Genomic DNA, 18,280 nt, shown 5'->3' with positions numbered 1-18,280 from the left:
ATGACCACCTGTAAACACGATTTACGCTGGATCTTAGAAGATCATACTTGGAGACAATGATGGGTGATGCCCAAGAAGGGCGACCTCTCCATCACTACAGAAAATGATGGTCGAGTATAAATCGGTAATTGTAAGAATATTTCAGCAGTTGATCCTTGCTTTGGTAGTTGGAAGCAGTAGCTGTAGCTACCTTATAACGCATGTCGAGTAAACAAGCATTGTTCCCATTCCGTTTCCACTTTGCAGAGCTTTGCTGTAAGGTTTATGGCTGACAGATGTGATGGGGAGAAGGGACCTTGGTGACCCTTTAAAGATTCCTTTATAAGATGACCTTTAGAAATGTCACCGTGACTCTGCCTTTGACCAAGAAGGACCTGGACAAATAAAGCGCATTCGACCCGCAAAGCAAGATTGCAGAGGGGTTACTATCTATTCGTTTAATTGACCTTGAAGACAAAGGCAGCAAAAGGGGAGTCACCATAAAACAGGACCTTATTCTTAAGAGACTTTTTATGGTGCGCCTAGTCATTAAAGAGAAGAGAATGGCAACGGCCTATATTTCTTTTTGTTCTCCAGATTCGTCTTCTGAAGAATCTCTGCAGGCTCTGATTCAATATTCCCAATTTAAACACATATCTGAGAACAACATCTCAAACGTGCAGGAAAGCGAACCGCACTCAAAAGATGGAAATGATGGGTTCAGAGGAGACATGGACTTTGTCAGCTGTATTTTTAAGGAAACCGTTTGGTAAAAATCCTTAAGAGTGCTTTTTTTTTTTTTTTTTTATTTTTTTTTTTTTTATATGGGTTTGAGGCAAAAAAAAAATCCAGTATCCGCCCCTCCTGCACCCACCCATTTTTTTTTAGACTATGTACCCAGAAAAAAAAAAAACAGTGACTAGAGCAGGCATCAGGCTTTCTACCAATTGTTTACTCGAGATACAGCTCGTAAAGTCGTGGTCTTCTCTCATTCCGACCTTTGAATCTTTTGAGTGGTGTTTTCTTGCAAATAAGTCTCATGGGCTGAATATGGCCCTCCAGGCCATTTCGTGTGGCCCTCACACCTCTTGCAGCTGCGTTACCCCCCCCCTCGGCTTCACCTCCCACTTTGTCTCAACAGTCAGCAGCAGTGAGTTGGCCAAAACTCCTCCACCATTTCTTGCACTTCTCTGTGCAGCCGCAGAGAGACTTCTCTTTGCAGGTTCCCTTTTAATATTCATGGTTCAGACAGAGCTCTTGCATGTTTCAGGGGGTTGGGTTGAGACTCCATTCTTGGCGTTAGGCCCCATTCACACCTGAACATTTTGTAGCTTGAAGCCTGAAGCTACAAAACGCTGGAGGGGGAAAAAAAAACAATTATTCTCTATGGCGATGGTTCACATCTCCACTCCAAAACGCTTGAAGCTAGAAGCTCCAAAAAGCTCAAACAAATTCTGGAATATTTTTTTTTTTTTTTAAGGCCGATTATGGGCATTTTTCTGCTTTTTTCATTGGTGACATTTTGACCTGTACAAAATCGCGGTTAAAAATCACGCTCCAGTGTGAATGGGGCCCTAAAGCTGAATTGGCTGTACACAATGAGGCTATGGAAAGACATGGCCATTTGGCCATTCTGGTTGATTTCTTTTTTTACTTCTTCTTAGTTTTGGCCTACAGGCTTGGCTATTTATGTGATTATTTCGACTTCTCAATTTCCTGCTAGTTTTTATTTATATTTGTTATTTGAAAATTATACTGAGCAGACATTTGAATCAGATTCTGTAATTTTAAAAGGGTTTTTCCGCTTTGCTGATAAAATGGAAACCCCCTTCAGCCTTTTTGAAACAAGCAAATATGTACGGTACTGTGCAAACGTTTTTTTCAGGTAGGTGTGAAGAAATGCTGTGAAGTAGATCTGATCAATTTAAAAAAAAATTCAAAGTGAGAGAACAGGAGAAAAGTCTAAATTATATCTATAGCTGGTGTGACTAACCATTTGGCTTCAGACTAGCATTGATTCTTACACTTGCACACTTTTTACACTTGCACAAAGTCCAGGTTTTTTTTAGGATTAGAGCCAGGTTTGTAGAGTCACGGTATACCAAGCAGGTGCTAATGATCATCAATTACATATGTAGGTTGAAACACAGTCACTAACCGAACCAGAAAGCTGTATAGGAGGCTTAAAACTGGGTGAGGAACTCTGCTACTAAGGTGAGGTTGTGGTAGACCAGTGATTCTCAACTAGGGGTTTTGTGGAACCCTAGGTTTCCTCCAGAGGATGCTAGGGGTTCCTTCAGCATTAGGTAATTTCTTCCTCTCAGATAAGTTTCCTCTCACACCATTGATCTTTTTACCGATCTGTGAGGAGGAAATTCTTCCCAATGACCACAAGTGTAAGGACCATTCTTCCTAATGTATCATGAGTTGTAGATTTCTAATTTTTAGCAGGGGTTCCCTGAGACCGGAGAACTATTTCAAGGGTTCCTCTGTGTTGGAAAGGTTGAGAGACTGTGGTAGACAGTTTTATGTCACAGGTTATACACCATGACAAGAGTGGCACAGCAATAAAATGCAAGGTAGTTGCTGCATCTGAAAAGCCGACTGGGGTTTCAAGATGTGCTGTTCAGACTCTTTTGAAGAATTGCAAATAAATGGGCAACGTTGAGGAGCATAGATGTAGTGTCGGCCAAGGAAACAATGCAGCGGACGAAGACACATCATACTTCCCTTCCATATCAGAAGATGTCCAGCAGTGCCATCAGCACAGAACTGGCAGAAACCAGTGGGACTCGGGTGCACCCACCTACTGTTCGGAGAAGTCTGGCCAGAAGTGGTCTTCACAGAAGAATTGTGGTTAAAAAAGCCAAACTGACTATGTGGAAACGGGGCTAAGCAACTCAACTATGGAGGAAAACCTAGGAACCAGAGTGCAGAAAAATGGCAGCAGGTGCTCTGGACTAATGAGTCAAAATGTGAACTATTTGGCTGTAGCAGGAGGCAGTTTGTTGGGGAAATATGGCTGGAGAGAGGTACAGTGAGTGTCTGTAGGCAACTGTGAAGCATGGTGAGGGTTCCTTGCAGGTTTGGGACTGCATTTCTGCAAATGGAGTTGGAGATTTTGTCAGGATCAATGGTGTCCTCAATTCTGAGAAATACAGGCAGGTATGGCCTGGCCAGTATACACCCAAAGGGGAGGCTTCCTAGAGAGAGAAGTCCCTGCACTGTCCCTACTCCGTCCCTACTCCTCAAGAACCTTTCCCTACCTCAAAGTACTGTCCCTGCCAGATGGGGAATCGGTCCCTACACTAGCTACTCTCATAAAACATGCCAGACCCCGGGGAAAGAGTCTTAAAGTGGTTGTAAATGCTGAAGGTTCTGTGTATTATGGACTTATTGAACGGGGCTCGTAAGTGAGCATGCACCAGTGCCCCCATAGCAAGCAGCTTGCTATTAGGGGCACTATTCAATGGGGAGAAGCCAGAAGTGCCAGCGGGGGACTTGAGAAGAAGAGGACTGGGGAAGCTCTGTGCAAAACCATTGCACAGAGCAGGTAAGTATGACATGTTTTGTTAAAAAACAAAACAAAAAAAAAAAAACTTTTAATATCACTTTTAATAGACTCTGCCTGACCCAGGATGGCAGCTGGCGTCACATGGGGCACAAGCGTCCAATTGGACAGCTGTATCCTTGTGACTGCAGGAAGTCAGAGGAACCAAGTTCCTCACAACTTCCTTCCCCTGCTGCATTGTAACTTTGGTCGAGCGCCACCTGCAGTGGGGAGTACAGACTGCACCTGCCTACACGTTGGTAGATATTGCAATCTTTCCTGTTGAAGACTGCAAGGTCCTTTTGTGTCTATTATTATTATTCATATCATAGACTTGCTATCTTGATTTGCAGATGTAGTTTATTGGTTGCTTGCAAACTGAACTCCCTGCATGTATTGTCTTTATTTCTTTGCCCTGTGATAAGTGAATTGTCGGCGTGTTATCAGGATTACGCAAATGATCGATGGCTGAATAGCTTTTGCATCTAAATGTTCCCTTTTGTCATTATGAGATAATCCATAGACTTCACTGGCTGGAATTCCCAGGTTACCTGGTGAATAGTGTTCACACCTGTCTCTTTATTGATTTCCAGCACAACAGCGCTTATCTCTCAATATTATAACTTGTATTGTCTAGGAAGGGCTGTCTGTATTGCTCTGTTTCTGTGCTAGTGTACTATTTACTAAAATGGGTGTAGTATTACGGAAATGCACATTGCACGTGGTTAGAGTGGAGATCAAATTGTAAATGACATTTTAGTAAAGGCTCCACAACCCCCTCAACACCTCTTTTGTAACAAGTGTGTGTAAACCCTAACAATAAACTTCTTTTTCCTCCCTTTTTGGTCTGTTAAACATATAATTGAAAGTGTTTTGTTACATCTGTACAAGAAGTGCAAAATGACCTGCTGATCCTGCCCGAAATCCAATAAGCTGACCACTTCCTGTGCTGCACTCTTATCTGTTAACATTTTAAGTTCTCTTTAAACTTCAGAACACCTCCCTCTGTTATGGAGATGAAAGGAAAGGGAAGCGTTTTTTTTTGTCTCAACACATTCATTGGTGCCTCTTGGATTTTAATCCAAACTAGGTCTTTACCTGCATAGAGTTTGTATGTTATCCCTATTCGAGAAAATAAAACACTACACACCCAACCACAGTCTTCGATCATCTAACCAAAACCTCCTCCTCGTTCCCAAATCCCGGTACAATTCAAAGGGGGAACGGAGATTCGCTGTCCAAGGACCACGGCTATGGAACGCTCTACCAACCAACATCCGCTTGGAAGAAAACCACCAGGTCTTCAGGAAAAAACTCAAGACCTTCCTCTTCTAGAAGCTGGACTACAAAGCTCATCACAGCGCCTTGATGCGATTCAGTTCGCGTTGTGCACTATATAAATTATTCATTCATTCATTCCATGTGCTGGTGTGGGTTTCCTTCCATACACCAAAGTCATGGTAGGATAGTTGGCGCCTGTCCAAATTGGCTCTTATATGGTTGCGTATGTATGTAAGATAGGGCTAGTGTAGGCCTGAATGCATGCTACTAGTCCTTTGGGGACACATGTCTTGTTAATGGTTTGGAATTACTGGGTGCACAGAATTGTTCAGAATCTGGGAGCGCAGGGTGGCCTGGAATCTCTGGGAACATGGAATCGCTGGGAGCGCAGGATGTTCTTGCATTTCTGGGAACATGGAATGGTCTTGAATCTCTGGGAACATGGGATGATCTAGAATCTCTGGGCTAGTCTGGGAACGCGGATGGTCTGGGATCTCGGGGAACATAGGATAGTCTGGAATCTCCGCTGACAAAACATGATTTGGAATCTCTGGGGGACATGGGATGGTCTGGAATCTGGTAGACAGGTGATGGTCTGGAGTCATTGGGAGCACTGGATGCTCTGGGGTTACTGGGAGCACTGGATCCTTTGAGGTCACGTGGAAACACCTGGGTGCTCTGGGGTCGCGTGGGGACCCTGGGTGCTCTGGGGTCGCGTGGGGACCCTGGGTGCTCTGGGGTCGCGTGGGGACCCTGGGTGCTCTGGGGTAACCTGGGAACACAATGTTAATGTTTACAGAGGAAGTGAAGTGCAGAAACAAAAAGGAAATGGAGGAATGTTTGGCATATGATGACTTCTGGGTACACATGACTGGTCCTCTTGATCTCGCATTGTTTGGTGGACCTTTAAGGCAAACAATTAAATTGCATTTCTCTGCATTCAAAGAGATTACATGTAGACCTCTTTGTCTGAAGCCAGGCTGAGCCCACATCTGCCAAGGAGTCGCCAACAAAGGGCAGAAGCAGGCCAGTTGGTTGGCCGTCTAACCAGCCTGCGCTGTCAGATTAATTTTAGCCGTGTGGTAATGCACAATGAACACGGCTTATGCGGAAATCAAGCTGTGTTAATCTCCCGCGAGTATGTACCACAATCTGTTTTTGACTTCTGAAATGGAAAAGACATCTGAAAACATTGACTTTTCCGATGCCGGAGAGCTATTAAAATGATCCCCGTGACTAATCTCTCATATATATTTTTTCATCGTACAATAAAGATGCCCTGGCCGGATGGCGCCATCTGTACGAAGTATACACACAAGCAGTCCCATGCAAAGCATGTGTTTGTGTTTGTTTCAGAACCCAGCAATAGAGGTGACAATTCACTTACAGGTCTTCTATGGTTCACCCACACACCAGTATACTACATATATTAAAGCAGAACTCTGGTTGTCCCTTCGGTTTTACACAGTTGTACCGGCTCTTCTCTACTGAAATGGCTGGCTCTGATTTCACTGCACACTGTGAGCTTCTCACAGTGTGCATTAGAAGTTTCAGCACAAAGAAACATTTACATTTACACACATGAAGTCATCTGCAGGGTCAGGTCTGCAATTATTTTTGACAGAAGGCCGTCATTCCTGAGCTGTTTTGTAATATCTGGAATTTATTCCAAAGTAAAGAGGAAGCTCAGGCCCTGCCGTCCCAGATGAAGGTTTGGAAGCAGATTCTGAGACACTTAGGTGGCATCCTGACATATGCTGCACTGTTGGAGGACTTTGCCCTTTTCAAATACTATATGACTGCCTGGTGAGAAGCAATGCAGGTTGGCGGGATTTCTTCTGAGCAGTAGTTGCTCAGTTGTCATAAACCAAGGTCCATATCCACTGCAGGAGAGACAACCTAGGATATTAAAGTAGTATACTGGCTGTGCAAAGATACAGGTGTCAGAGGTGCAACAGATGGCCTGGGAGTCACCGGGAACATGGGATGTTCTGGGGCCACTGGCTGACGCAGGGCGCTCGAAGGTCACTGGGAACATGGGATGTTCTGGGGCCACCAGCTGATGCAGGGTACTGAGGTCACTGGGAACATGGGATGTTCTGGGGCCACCAGCTGATGCAGGGTACTCTGAGGTCACTGGGAACATAGGATGTTTTGGGGCCACTGGCTGATGCAGGGTGCTCTGAGGTCACTGGGAACATAGGATGTTCTGGGGCCACCGGCTGACACATGGTTCTTATGGGATCACTGGGTTGCACAGGATGCTCTGGGGCCACCAGCTGATGCAGGGTGCTATCGGATCACTGGGAACATGGGATGCTCTGGGGTCACTGGGTGACACAGGATGCTCTGGGGCCACCTGCTGACATAGGGTGATATAAGGATCCCTGGGAGCATGGGATGCTCTGAGGTCACTAAGTGACATGGGATGCTCTGGGGACCACCAGCTGACACAGGGTGCTATAGGGAAGTGGTTCTCAACTCCTGTCCTCGGGACCCACTAACAGGTCAGGTTTGCAAGATAACTGAAATACATCACAGGTGATATCATTTTCTGCTCAGTGATTGCAGTATTCTAGTCTGCATCTCCCCCAAGGTAATACTTACAATCTGGCCTGTTAGTGGGTCCTGAGGACAGGAGTTGAGAACCACTGCTATATGGTCACTAAATGACACTGGATGCTCCTGAGGCCACCGATTGACGCGGGGATGCTCTGGGGTCGCTGGGTGACGTGGGGATGCTCTGGGGTCGCTGGGTGACGCGGGGATGCTCTGGGGTCGCTGGGTGACGCGCGGTGATGGCTAACATAAAGCACACGCGGAACAAGAAGAGACTGGAAAGGTACAGCAACATCTAGAGCAGGGTTTCTCAACCAGGGTTCCTCCAGAGGTTCCTTGAGAAATGAGAATTTCTGCCTCTCGGATAAGTTTCCAGTGACACCATTGATCTTTTTAGCTATCTGTAAGGGGGTAATTCTTCCCAATGACCACAAGTGTAAGGGGCATGCTTACCACTGACCATCACACTAATGTATCATGAGTTGTAGACTTAGTCATTTTTTAGCAGGGGTTCCTTGAGACTGGAAAGTTATTTCAAGGTTTCCTCTGTGTTGAAAAGGTTGAGAAAGGCTGATCTAGGGTTAACAGCATAGCGGTGTATTGCTTGATCACGGAGCCATATGGTTCACAATTTTAAGCTACACCAATCATGAGAGCCGTCTCCAAACTGGCCATCGTGCTGATCAGGAGAGCTGCTTCCTGACTGGCCATGTGTTGGAGACGGAGGACGGAAGTTTGACAGCAGCGTAGACAGAACAAGGAACCGAGGGTGGTTGGTGGGTTTTGGTGAGGTGTGGATTTCCATATCCTTTATTGTGGTGGATGGTCTCAGGAGCTGGAAGATGCTGGGGATGTTTCAGCTTTACCAGTAAGTTGGAGATTTGCACACTTTTTTTTTTTTTTTTTTTTCACGTGGTTACCTACCTGTTGCAGCATTGTTCTGATGCTGCATCTGTCCTCTAAGCCCGAGAACTGAGAGATCACTTGACAGCTGATTGCTTAGTTCCCCCTCTTCACTGAGCAGAGAGGGCTGACTGTCAGTCTCTGCTCCTCCAGCACTCACTGGAGCCCCAGGCTGTGGTGAGGGGTGGGATTGGCTGGCTCAGGTTCTCCGCAGCTCACTGAGAGGCTCAGTCAGCTACTGCTTGGGCATCTGGGAATTTTTTTTTTTCTCAGATTTTCTTTCTTTTTATTTTTTTTATTTTTTTTGGGGGGGGGGGGGGGGGATTTCGTTCTTCCTTTTTTTTTTTTTTTTTTTTTTTTTTTTTTTTGGATTTTCAAGTTTCGAATTCTCAATTTTTTAAATATTCGAATTTACGAATATTTGGAAAAAATTAATTAAACGGGTTTTCGTTAATTCGGATATTTCCGAATTTGTCGAAATTCGTAAAAAAAAAAAAAATTCAGAACGAAACAAATTGCACATGTCGACTCAGTGTGCGGTGAAATCGGAGTGAGCCATTCCAGTCCAGGAGAGGAGCCGCTACAACTGTTGAAGACGGAAGGGAAGTCCGGAGGTCAGATTTGAGGATCGTTTGTATCTGTCCTTGGCATGTCACTGAGGATTGAATGATTCTGTTCCTACAGAGCAGCAGCGGCTGGGTCTTCCCAGTGAAGGGTTAAGGCCTCCTGTCGGAAGAATGTGTTCTTATGATTTCCTCTGTAATTAATGGAACAATAAATGGAAATGTTTACTTATTACCTGCTAGTGAAAAATCCGATGTGATGAGAGAATCATGGAGGAGGAAGTAAGAAGCGGTGGAAGCTGAGCTCCAGGCAATACGTTACATACTGATGTATTACCTACCAAAGGATTTTATTCTGTTCATGCAGTACTGAGATTTACACAGCTCTGCCACACAGCACAGCTAGCCAAGTGACCTGATGTTTTACTGCTGTAGTTAAAGCTGGTCATACAAACCTTTATTTAGATCTTTTTTCTCAAGAACCACGAGCATATAAATCCACTTTGTGTGCACCAAATGCATTTGCAATCCCAGATATTACCTGGTAAAAGTAGCAGTGACATCAGGTTTATGTACATAGCCTGTGCAGTGGGAGGGGCCCAGCAGGCTCCACCTACCACAGAAAACTACAGGAGGGGGGGAGACATGACCAGTTACCCTACACAAGGAGGGAACGCAGAGCTTTGGGAGGGGCCCAAAAGACTCCACCCCCTAAAGGCTGCCTTTAAAAAAACGACAGGAAGGGGCGGACACTAGACCAGTCTCTGCACAAAGAGAAAGCAGAAGGGGAGGGGCCCAGCAGGCTCCACTTACCACAGAAAACTATAGGAGGGGGCGGAGACATGATCAGTCACCCTGCGCAAGGGGGAGAGCAGAGCTGTAGGAGGGGTGCAAAAGACTCCACCCACTACAGGTTGCCTTTACAAAATGACAGGAAGGGGCGTGCATTAGACCAGTCTCCTTGCATACAGAGAAAGCAGAGGGAGGGGCCCAGCAGTCTCCACCTACCACAGGCTGCCTTTAAAAGACTACAGGAAAGAGCAGACATTAGACCAGTCTCCCTGCACAAAGAGTGAGCAGAGGGAGGGGCCTAGCAGGCTGCACCCATCACAGGAAACTACAGGAGGGGGCAGAGACATGACCGGTCACCCTACTCAAGGAGAGAGAGCAGAGCTGTGGGAGGGGCCCAAAAGAGTCCACCCACTACAGGCTGCCTTTAGAAAACTACAGGAAAGGACAGACGCTAGACCGGTCACCCCACCCACTACATACCAACCATGTATTGAGTGTGTACTATACTGTACATGGACATACTTTTCAGTAAAAAAAAAAAAAATGCAGCGCTAAAAGTGAAAAAATCACCTACTTGTGAATAAGGTGAAAAAAAATTGCACAGTGGCATAGCATAAGCCAAGCATAATAAAAATAACACAAATGCAATATGTATAGATAAACAATACAGAGATCCACGTGAACAATGTGTAAAAGATCCCCACAATATATGTGGATAAATAATAAAGAGATCCACGTGAACCATACCACGTAGATGAAACAATGTGAAAAAAAAAAAATTTATCCTATGACACGTAAGAAAATAATCGTCCCCTTAAGCAACAAATGGTTCCTCTTCAGTAAGGAGTGATCCAAATTGACAGGACTGCCCAACTTCCAGTAAATGTAAAATGGAACACTGAAGGTACCATCATAGCGACACCCTTCCAAAGCTCCTCATGCAGGTAATACAGCGTACTGGATAAACAGAGATAAGTAATGGGTACTCAACGTGGATTTCTTTATTATTTATCCACATATATTGTGGGGATCTTTTACACATTGTTCACGTGGATCTCTGTATTGTTTATCTATACATATTGCATTTGTGTTATTTTTATTATGCTTGGCTTATGCTATGCCACTGTGCAAAAATGTTTTCACCTTTTTCACAAGTAGGTGATTTTTTTCACTTTTTGCACTGCATTTTTTTTTTCTATGCAATTGTATCATTGTTGATGCTGCTTTATACATTGTTTCTATTTGGTAGTGCAATTATATATATATATATATATATATATATATATATATATATATATATATATATATATATATATATATATATATATATATATATATATATATATATATATTATTGGATACTTTTCAGTAAGCCAACATTTCTGTATTAAAAATCCCTTTTTTTTTTTAATTGGTCTTATGTAATGTTGTAGTTTTCTGAGATACTGAATTTTGGGGTTTTCACTAGCTTGTAGGCCATAATCATCAACATTAAAAGAAATGATTGAAATATATCACTATGTGTGTAATAAATATATATAATAAAAGTTTCACTTTTTGAATACTGAAATAACTAAAAAGAACTAAATTAACTTTTTGATGATACTCTAATTGTATGAGATGCACCCGCAGTTCCCTAGCTTAGGAAGTGGAATCAATGGGGGGGATTCACTAAAACTGGAACGCCGAGAATCTGGTGCAGCTGTGCACGTTAGACAATCGGCTTCTAACGTCGGCTTGTTCAATTAAGCTTTGACTGACAAAAAAAAACAAAAAAAAACTGGAAGCTGATTGGTTTCCATGCAGAGCTGCACCAGATTTTGCAATCTTTAATTTTAGTAAATCTCCCGTAACAGTGATAATGCACAGAGCAAAGTAAAAATCTGCAATTAAGTTTGTTAAATCCTTGCAATGTGTATAACTGACCTGGGAATGTTTTTATTTTTATCAATAGGCATTTCACTGTAAAGCTCAATTTTTTTCTTTTTTTTCTTGGTGATCTATTTATTAAAAAAATGCATTGTATGAATGTGTCAAACATTCACACAGCCACAAGAAAAATTCACCATGTTTTGTTTTGTATGGTTATTTCCTATGATCTCTGGCACCAACTAGTGGCTCTGTTTGTTTTAGATATTTTATGCCATTGACAGTCACAGGGAATAATCTTATTAAACAATATATGGCAAATTTTTGTTGCAGCTGTACAAATTGTTTATCATAATCGTAGAGCAGTTTTTTTTTTCCTAAATACAACCTCGGGTGTCTTTAGTCCAGTCGCAGGATTTGTGGGTTCTTCCTTCCTGCATGCTGCCAAGCCCTGGCATTTGTATTGACATCCGTCCCATTCTTACAGCATGTTCCTTCTCTGCAACATTCTCCTGTAAGCTCCAGCTGAGGTGGGGATGTACCCCCACGGGGTGGTTCCTTAACACCCTGGGCTCACAGGAAGTTGGTTAAATGATATTCAGAAGGGGACTGATGCTGATGGATGATGTACACCCAGGGGGTGGTTCCTTGACAACCTGGGCAGATAGGAAGGGGGTTCAATGATTCTCAGAAGGGGACTGATGCTGATGGATGATGTACCCCAGGGTGTGGTTCCTTGACAACCTGGGCTCACAGGAAATGGGTTGAATACAACTTAAAAGGGGACTGATGGTGGAGTGTGGATGTCCCCCTGAGGGGGTGGTTCCTTGATACCCTGGGCAGATAGGAAAGGGGTTGAATGATTCTCAGGTTGTGACTTATGCTGTACCCCTTGCGGGCAGTTCCTTGACACCCTGGGCTCATAGGAAGCTGGTTGAATAATGCTCAGAAGGGGACTGATGCTGTACCCCTTGCGGGCAGTTCCTTGACACCCTGGGCTCATAGGAAGCTGGTTGAATAATGCTCAGAAGGGGACTGATGCTGTACCCACCGAGGGCGGTTCCTTGACACCCTGGGCTCATAGGAAACGGACTGAATGATGCTCAGAAAGGGAGTGATGATGTACCCCGGGGGGCGGTTCCTTGACACCCTGGGCTCATAGGAAGCAGACTGACTGATGCTCAGAAGGGGAGTGATGACATACCCCCTGGGGGCCGTTTCTTCAAACCCTGGGCTCATAGGAAATGGGATGAATGATCCTCAGAAGGGGGGGTGATGATGTACCCCCTAGGGGCAGTTCCTTGATGCCCTGGACTCATAGGAAGCGGGGTTGAATAATGCTCAGAGGGGGACTGATGCTGTACCCATTGAGGGCGGTTCCTTGACACCCTGGGCTCATAGGAAGGGAGTCGAATGATGCTCAGAAGTGAAGTGATGACGTACCCCTGGGGCCGGTTCCTTGACACCCTGGGCTCATAGGAATCGGGTTGAATGATGCTCAGAAGAGGAGTGATGCTGGACTACAGATCTGTGAGTTTGCAGGGGACAGCAGCTGACTTTTTCATAAAAAAAATAAAGTCTAGAAATGGATTAAAAAAAGTTGAAATTGGACTTTTATTACCGTATATAATCACTTGCTGCATGTTTTATACTTTGCTTATGAAGTTACTAATGCCTTCCTTCCCTTTTTTTTTTTTTTCTTCTTCCTTCCTATATTGACGTTGCTGTGCATTTCCATGGACCTCCCAGGAGCCAGCCAAAAGTAAGTGGACCTGCTGCTGTGTAATGCCGCATACAGCATAAATCACTCAGTACATGTTTGTAGTGCACAAGGATAACTCTAATGCACTTCTGTTTTCCTTTGCAACACATTTAAAGGCACAGTCCACCTTTTGAACCATTGTACTCATGAAACAACATGGTCACATTCCCCAACTCCCTACCCTTAGCATACCCCATGAATCGCAGGACGCTTCTGGTTGGAGTGTTTGAATTTTGCATGGCTGTGCTAGACTCCACCCACATAGCCACAGATCTGTAAATGGGAAGACCACTATCGCAGCAGATGGACTCAAAGATTAGGCTAACACAAGCACTTCTCCTACCCCATAACTGAAGGTACATACCTTCCAGACCCTCCATACGAACCTGGGGATGGAACATAAATGAGGCAAGAGCCTTTGCATTGCACCCAAGCCTTGCAATATTTTTTCAGGTTTCGATACAAAAATGTATTTAATAATTTGGGTACATTTAATACACAAGGTGGACTATATTTTTAATTAATACATTTTGAACATATCATTGTTTGTGGGGGTCTGTTGGAGGTCTCCCAGGTCAGAGTGATGGGTTTTCCATTAAAGGTAACAGTAAAGAGTCACACTTGTGGCTTCTGGGAGAGAGAAGTGGCGCCTACCTAAAAGGAAGGTACCTGCAGTAGAAGTATTATACTCACCAGCGGTCTTTGACTACCCCCCACCTCTGTTCCTGAGCTGCAGGCTCCATCACTGTTGGCATTTGACACTTTCAGGAAGGTTGGACACCTTTGCCCTCCACTAGCCACCCTGGTTGCTTCCTCTGACCCCCTACGTCACACTGGAACACAGCAGGGACATAGGAGTCAGAAGACTGAACCACAATGCATGGCAGGGGACACAGGCATTTGACACTGCTAGTATTAGGTTGGCCATAGATTATGCAATTTTCTTTCCTTCAACCACAGGCTGAAAGAAAGAAAGAAAATAGCTTGATTCCCCCATGAAAAGTCAGCGCTGATGAGGGAATCCCTCCCCTCCCACTGCACTGTTGTACTCCGATAGTGGGAGGGTTGCCATCAGAATACAATAATCGCTGTTGACGTCTCTAGCTACCGGCAGTGATCATACAGAAAAAACAGGCTGGCTGTGCTGAAGTTAATCAATAGATCGACTTTAGTACAACCAGCCTGCCCTTAGATGGATTGAAATTTCGATCCAGCTATGGCTGACTTTAAGCTCCAAAGAGACTGGGAGAGGCTACACCATAGATGAGCATAGAAGACCAGGACTGCTGGCGAGATGAGCATAGCAGACCAGAGCTGCTGAAGACTTGAGCATAGAAGACCAGGGCTGCTGGAGATATGATCCATAGAAGACCAATGCTAGTGGAGAGATGAGCCATAGAAGACCAATGCTAGTGGAGAGATGAGCCATAGAAGACCATGGCTGGTGGAGAGATGATCCATAGCAGACCAGGGCTGCTGGAGAGATGATCATAGCAGGCCAACCATAGTAAGGTTGAATAAAGACACCAGTCCATCCAGTGCAACCTGAGTCAGTGCATGTGTCTACAATTGTCCCTTTCCCTGTACATTGCGTCTCATTAAGATGCTCATCTATTATATTATTATTTAAGGTACCCATATAGTGCCGTCCATTTGCGCAGTGCTCCACACATACATCACACACTCACATCGGTACCTACCCTCAAAGAGCCCACAATCCCAACTCACATTCATATACTAGGGCCAATTTTGCACAGAAGCCAATTTAACCTACCAGCATGTCTTTGGAGTGTGGGAGGAAACCGGAGGAAACCCCGGCAGGCACAGGAAGGACATGCAAACTCCAGGCAGGTAGTGTGTTAGTGTTGTGGTTTGGATTCGAACAAGTGACCCTTTTTTACTGCTAGGTGAGAGTGGTACCCACTACACCACTGTACCAGCTGCTGGAGAGATGAGCATAGAAGGCCAGGGCTGAAATGAGCATAGAAGGCCAGGGCTGCTGGAGAGATGAGCATAGAAGGCCAGGGCTGCTGGAGAGATGAGCATAGAAGGCCAGGGCTGCTGGAGAGGTGAGCATAGAAGGCCAGGGCTGCTGGAGAGGTGAGCATAGAAGGCCAGGGCTGCTGGAGAGGTGAGCATAGAAGGCCAGGGCTGCTGGAGAGGTGAGCATAGAAGGCCAGGGCTGCTGGAGAGGTGAGCATAGAAGGCCAGGGCTGCTGGAGAGGTGAGCATAGAAGGCCAGGGCTGCTGGAGAGGTGAGCATAGAAGGCCAGGGCTGCTGGAGAGGTGAGCATAGAAGGCCAGGGCTGCTGGAGAGGTGAGCATAGAAGGCCAGGGCTGCTGGAGAGGTGAGCATAGAAGGCCAGGGCTGCTGGAGAGGTGAGCATAGAAGGCCAGGGCTGCTGGAGAGGTGAGCATAGAAGGCCAGGGCTGCTGGAGAGGTGAGCATAGAAGGCCAGGGCTGCTGGAGAGGTGAGCATAGAAGGCCAGGGCTGCTGGAGAGGTGAGCATAGAAGGCCAGGGCTGCTGGAGAGGTGAGCATAGAAGGCCAGGGCTGCTGGAGAGGTGAGCATAGAAGGCCAGGGCTGCTGGAGAGGTGAGCATAGAAGGCCAGGGCTGCTGGAGAGGTGAGCATAGAAGGCCAGGGCTGCTGGAGAGGTGAGCATAGAAGGCCAGGGCTGCTGGAGAGGTGAGCATAGAAGGCCAGGGCTGCTGGAGAGGTGAGCATAGAAGGCCAGGGCTGCTGGAGAGGTGAGCATAGAAGGCCAGGGCTGCTGGAGAGGTGAGCATAGAAGGCCAGGGCTGCTGGAGAGGTGAGCATAGAAGGCCAGGGCTGCTGGAGAGGTGAGCATAGAAGGCCAGGGCTGCTGGAGAGGTGAGCATAGAAGGCCAGGGCTGCTGGAGAGGTGAGCATAGAAGGCCAGGGCTGCTGGAGAGGTGAGCATAGAAGGCCAGGGCTGCTAAAGAGGTGAGCATAGAAGGCCAGGGCTGCTGGAGAGGTGAGCATAGAAGGCCAGGGCTGCTGGAGAGGTGAGCATAGAAGGCCAGGGCTGCTGGAGAGGTGAGCATAGAAGGCCAGGGCTGCTGGAGAGATGAGCATAAGGGCTCTTCTTCTGCAGGATCTTCCTCTTAAAATGCTTTTATTCTGACGGGGTTGCTTTAACAACCAATGCTCATTCACCATACCACTTAAACCCCCTAACATTACCCTTATTTTCAGTCACCAACACCAGATTAACCCCTCTAAGTGCAGCCCATTGACACTGAAAGCGTTGAAGTGACGGTTCTCTAGGATGAGATGCCTTGATTCCTTATAAGAGTGGAGCAGGGTGTCCTATATTTTCTTTAGTAAATATCTAAGCTATCCCGAGACTCCTAAGAAGAAAAAATTGTTAGCCGTGATTAAAGTTCTTCTATAGGACTGGCCAGCCTTTTAAATGTTATTTCATTTGAATACTGTATGTATTCAATAAGGTCACATGAAACGTATAATCTGCTTTGGAACAGTGTCTCTATTGGCTTGCTACAGGATCCAAGGACAGAGCATTGACAGGCTCACAATCCAGGCTCTGTTATTTCTATGGCTGTGGCTGGATTTGGTGAGCCTGGGGCAGACATTTGTTTTGCGCCTTTATTAAAATGATCCCAAAAGCTTAGAGCATTAATAGTTTGCAGGGTGTTCCCAAGCCCCTGCTAGCTGCACAGATACTGAAAGGGTGTCCGAGTGCTTGCCAGCTTCTTGCTGAGTCTTCCAGGCTTTGTACAGAACACCAGGAAGAGCTCAGTCCCTCGTCGGCTCTTTATACGTAGGCTGAGAACACTTCCTGCTTCATGTAATATCCCAGCTGTGCAACTACTGCTGAATACCAAGAAGAAAGTAAAGTCAGATGTGTTAAAGAACCAGCGAATGTATAACAGAAAAATACTATCGTAGACTGGTGTGGAGTCACATAGGGGTCTCTGGGGATGGGATAAGTCAGAGAATGTTTTAGAGTGGTAAAGGTGTTCTTCAGTGGGTGATAACTTTGAAACTAGTATAGGGTCACATAGGGGTTCCACAAGGGGTGCTAACTTAGAAACCGGTGTGGAGTCATATAGGGGTGCTCCAGGGGGGTGATAACTTAGAGACGGGTGTAGGGTCACATACAGTGGCTTTAAAAAGTCTACACACCCCTGATAAAATGTCAAAGGTAAGTCATTTCAGAACTTTTTCCACCTTTTTAATGTGACCTATGAACTGTAAAACTCAATTGAAAAAAACTGAAATCTTTTAGGTGGATGGAAGTAAAAATAAATAAATTAAATATTGTGATTGTTTAAGTGTGTACACCCTCTTATAACTGGGGATGTAGCTGTGTTCAGAATTAAGCAATCACATTCAAACTCATGTTAAATAGGAGTCAGTACACACCTGCCATCATTTTAAAGTGCCTCTGATTAACACCATATGAATAAAGTTCAGCTGTTCTGGTAGGTCTTTCCTGACATTTTTAGTCTCATCCTACAGCAAAAGCCATGGTCCGCAGAGAGCTTCCAAAGCATCAGAGGGATCTCATTATTAAAAGATATCAGTCAGGAGAAGGGTACAAAAGAATTTCCAAGGCATTAGATATGCCATGGAACACGGTCAAGACAGTCACCATCAGGTAGAGAAAATATTGCACAACAGTGACATTACCAAGAACTGGATGTCCCTCTAAAACTGATGAAAAAACTGATCAAGGAGGCTGCCAAGAGGCCTACAGTGGCATTAAAGGAGCTGCAGGAGTATCTGGGAAGTACTGGCTGTGTGGCACATGTGACAACAATTTCCCGTATTCATTTGTCTGGGCTATAAGGTAGAGTGGCAAGGCGAAAGCCTTTTCTTACGACTAAATTTTGAAAAAACACACCTGAAGTCCCCCAAAAGCCTGTGGAAAAATGTGTTCTGGTCTGATGAAACCAAGGTTGAACTTTTTGGTCATTATTCCAAAAGATGTTTGGTGTAAAAACCAAAACGGCACATGACCAAAATAACACCAT

The 18,280-nt window shown here is 45.2% G+C and overlaps 1 protein-coding gene across 1 annotated transcript in view; it reads left to right on the top strand.

The window, feature by feature from the left end:
* Nucleotides 1–18,280, top strand: part of KIF13B (kinesin family member 13B) — a gene marked incomplete in the record, with an annotated part of 350,254 nt that overhangs the window by 98,181 nt on the left and 233,793 nt on the right. The window contains 1 exon segment of the mRNA XM_077489267.1: nucleotides 13,246–13,258. Coding sequence (XP_077345393.1) covers nucleotides 13,246–13,258 — 13 coding nt within the window.

Source organism: Lithobates pipiens, unplaced genomic scaffold (genome assembly GCF_037356315.1).
Source record: "Lithobates pipiens isolate NorthernLeopardFrog02 unplaced genomic scaffold, aLitPip1_a1.2 Scaffold_18, whole genome shotgun sequence".
In the NCBI taxonomy this organism is placed as follows: domain Eukaryota; kingdom Metazoa; phylum Chordata; class Amphibia; order Anura; family Ranidae; genus Lithobates; species Lithobates pipiens.
The sequence above is the reverse complement of the archived record's forward strand: the minus strand, read 5'-3'. Positions and strand labels throughout refer to the sequence as shown.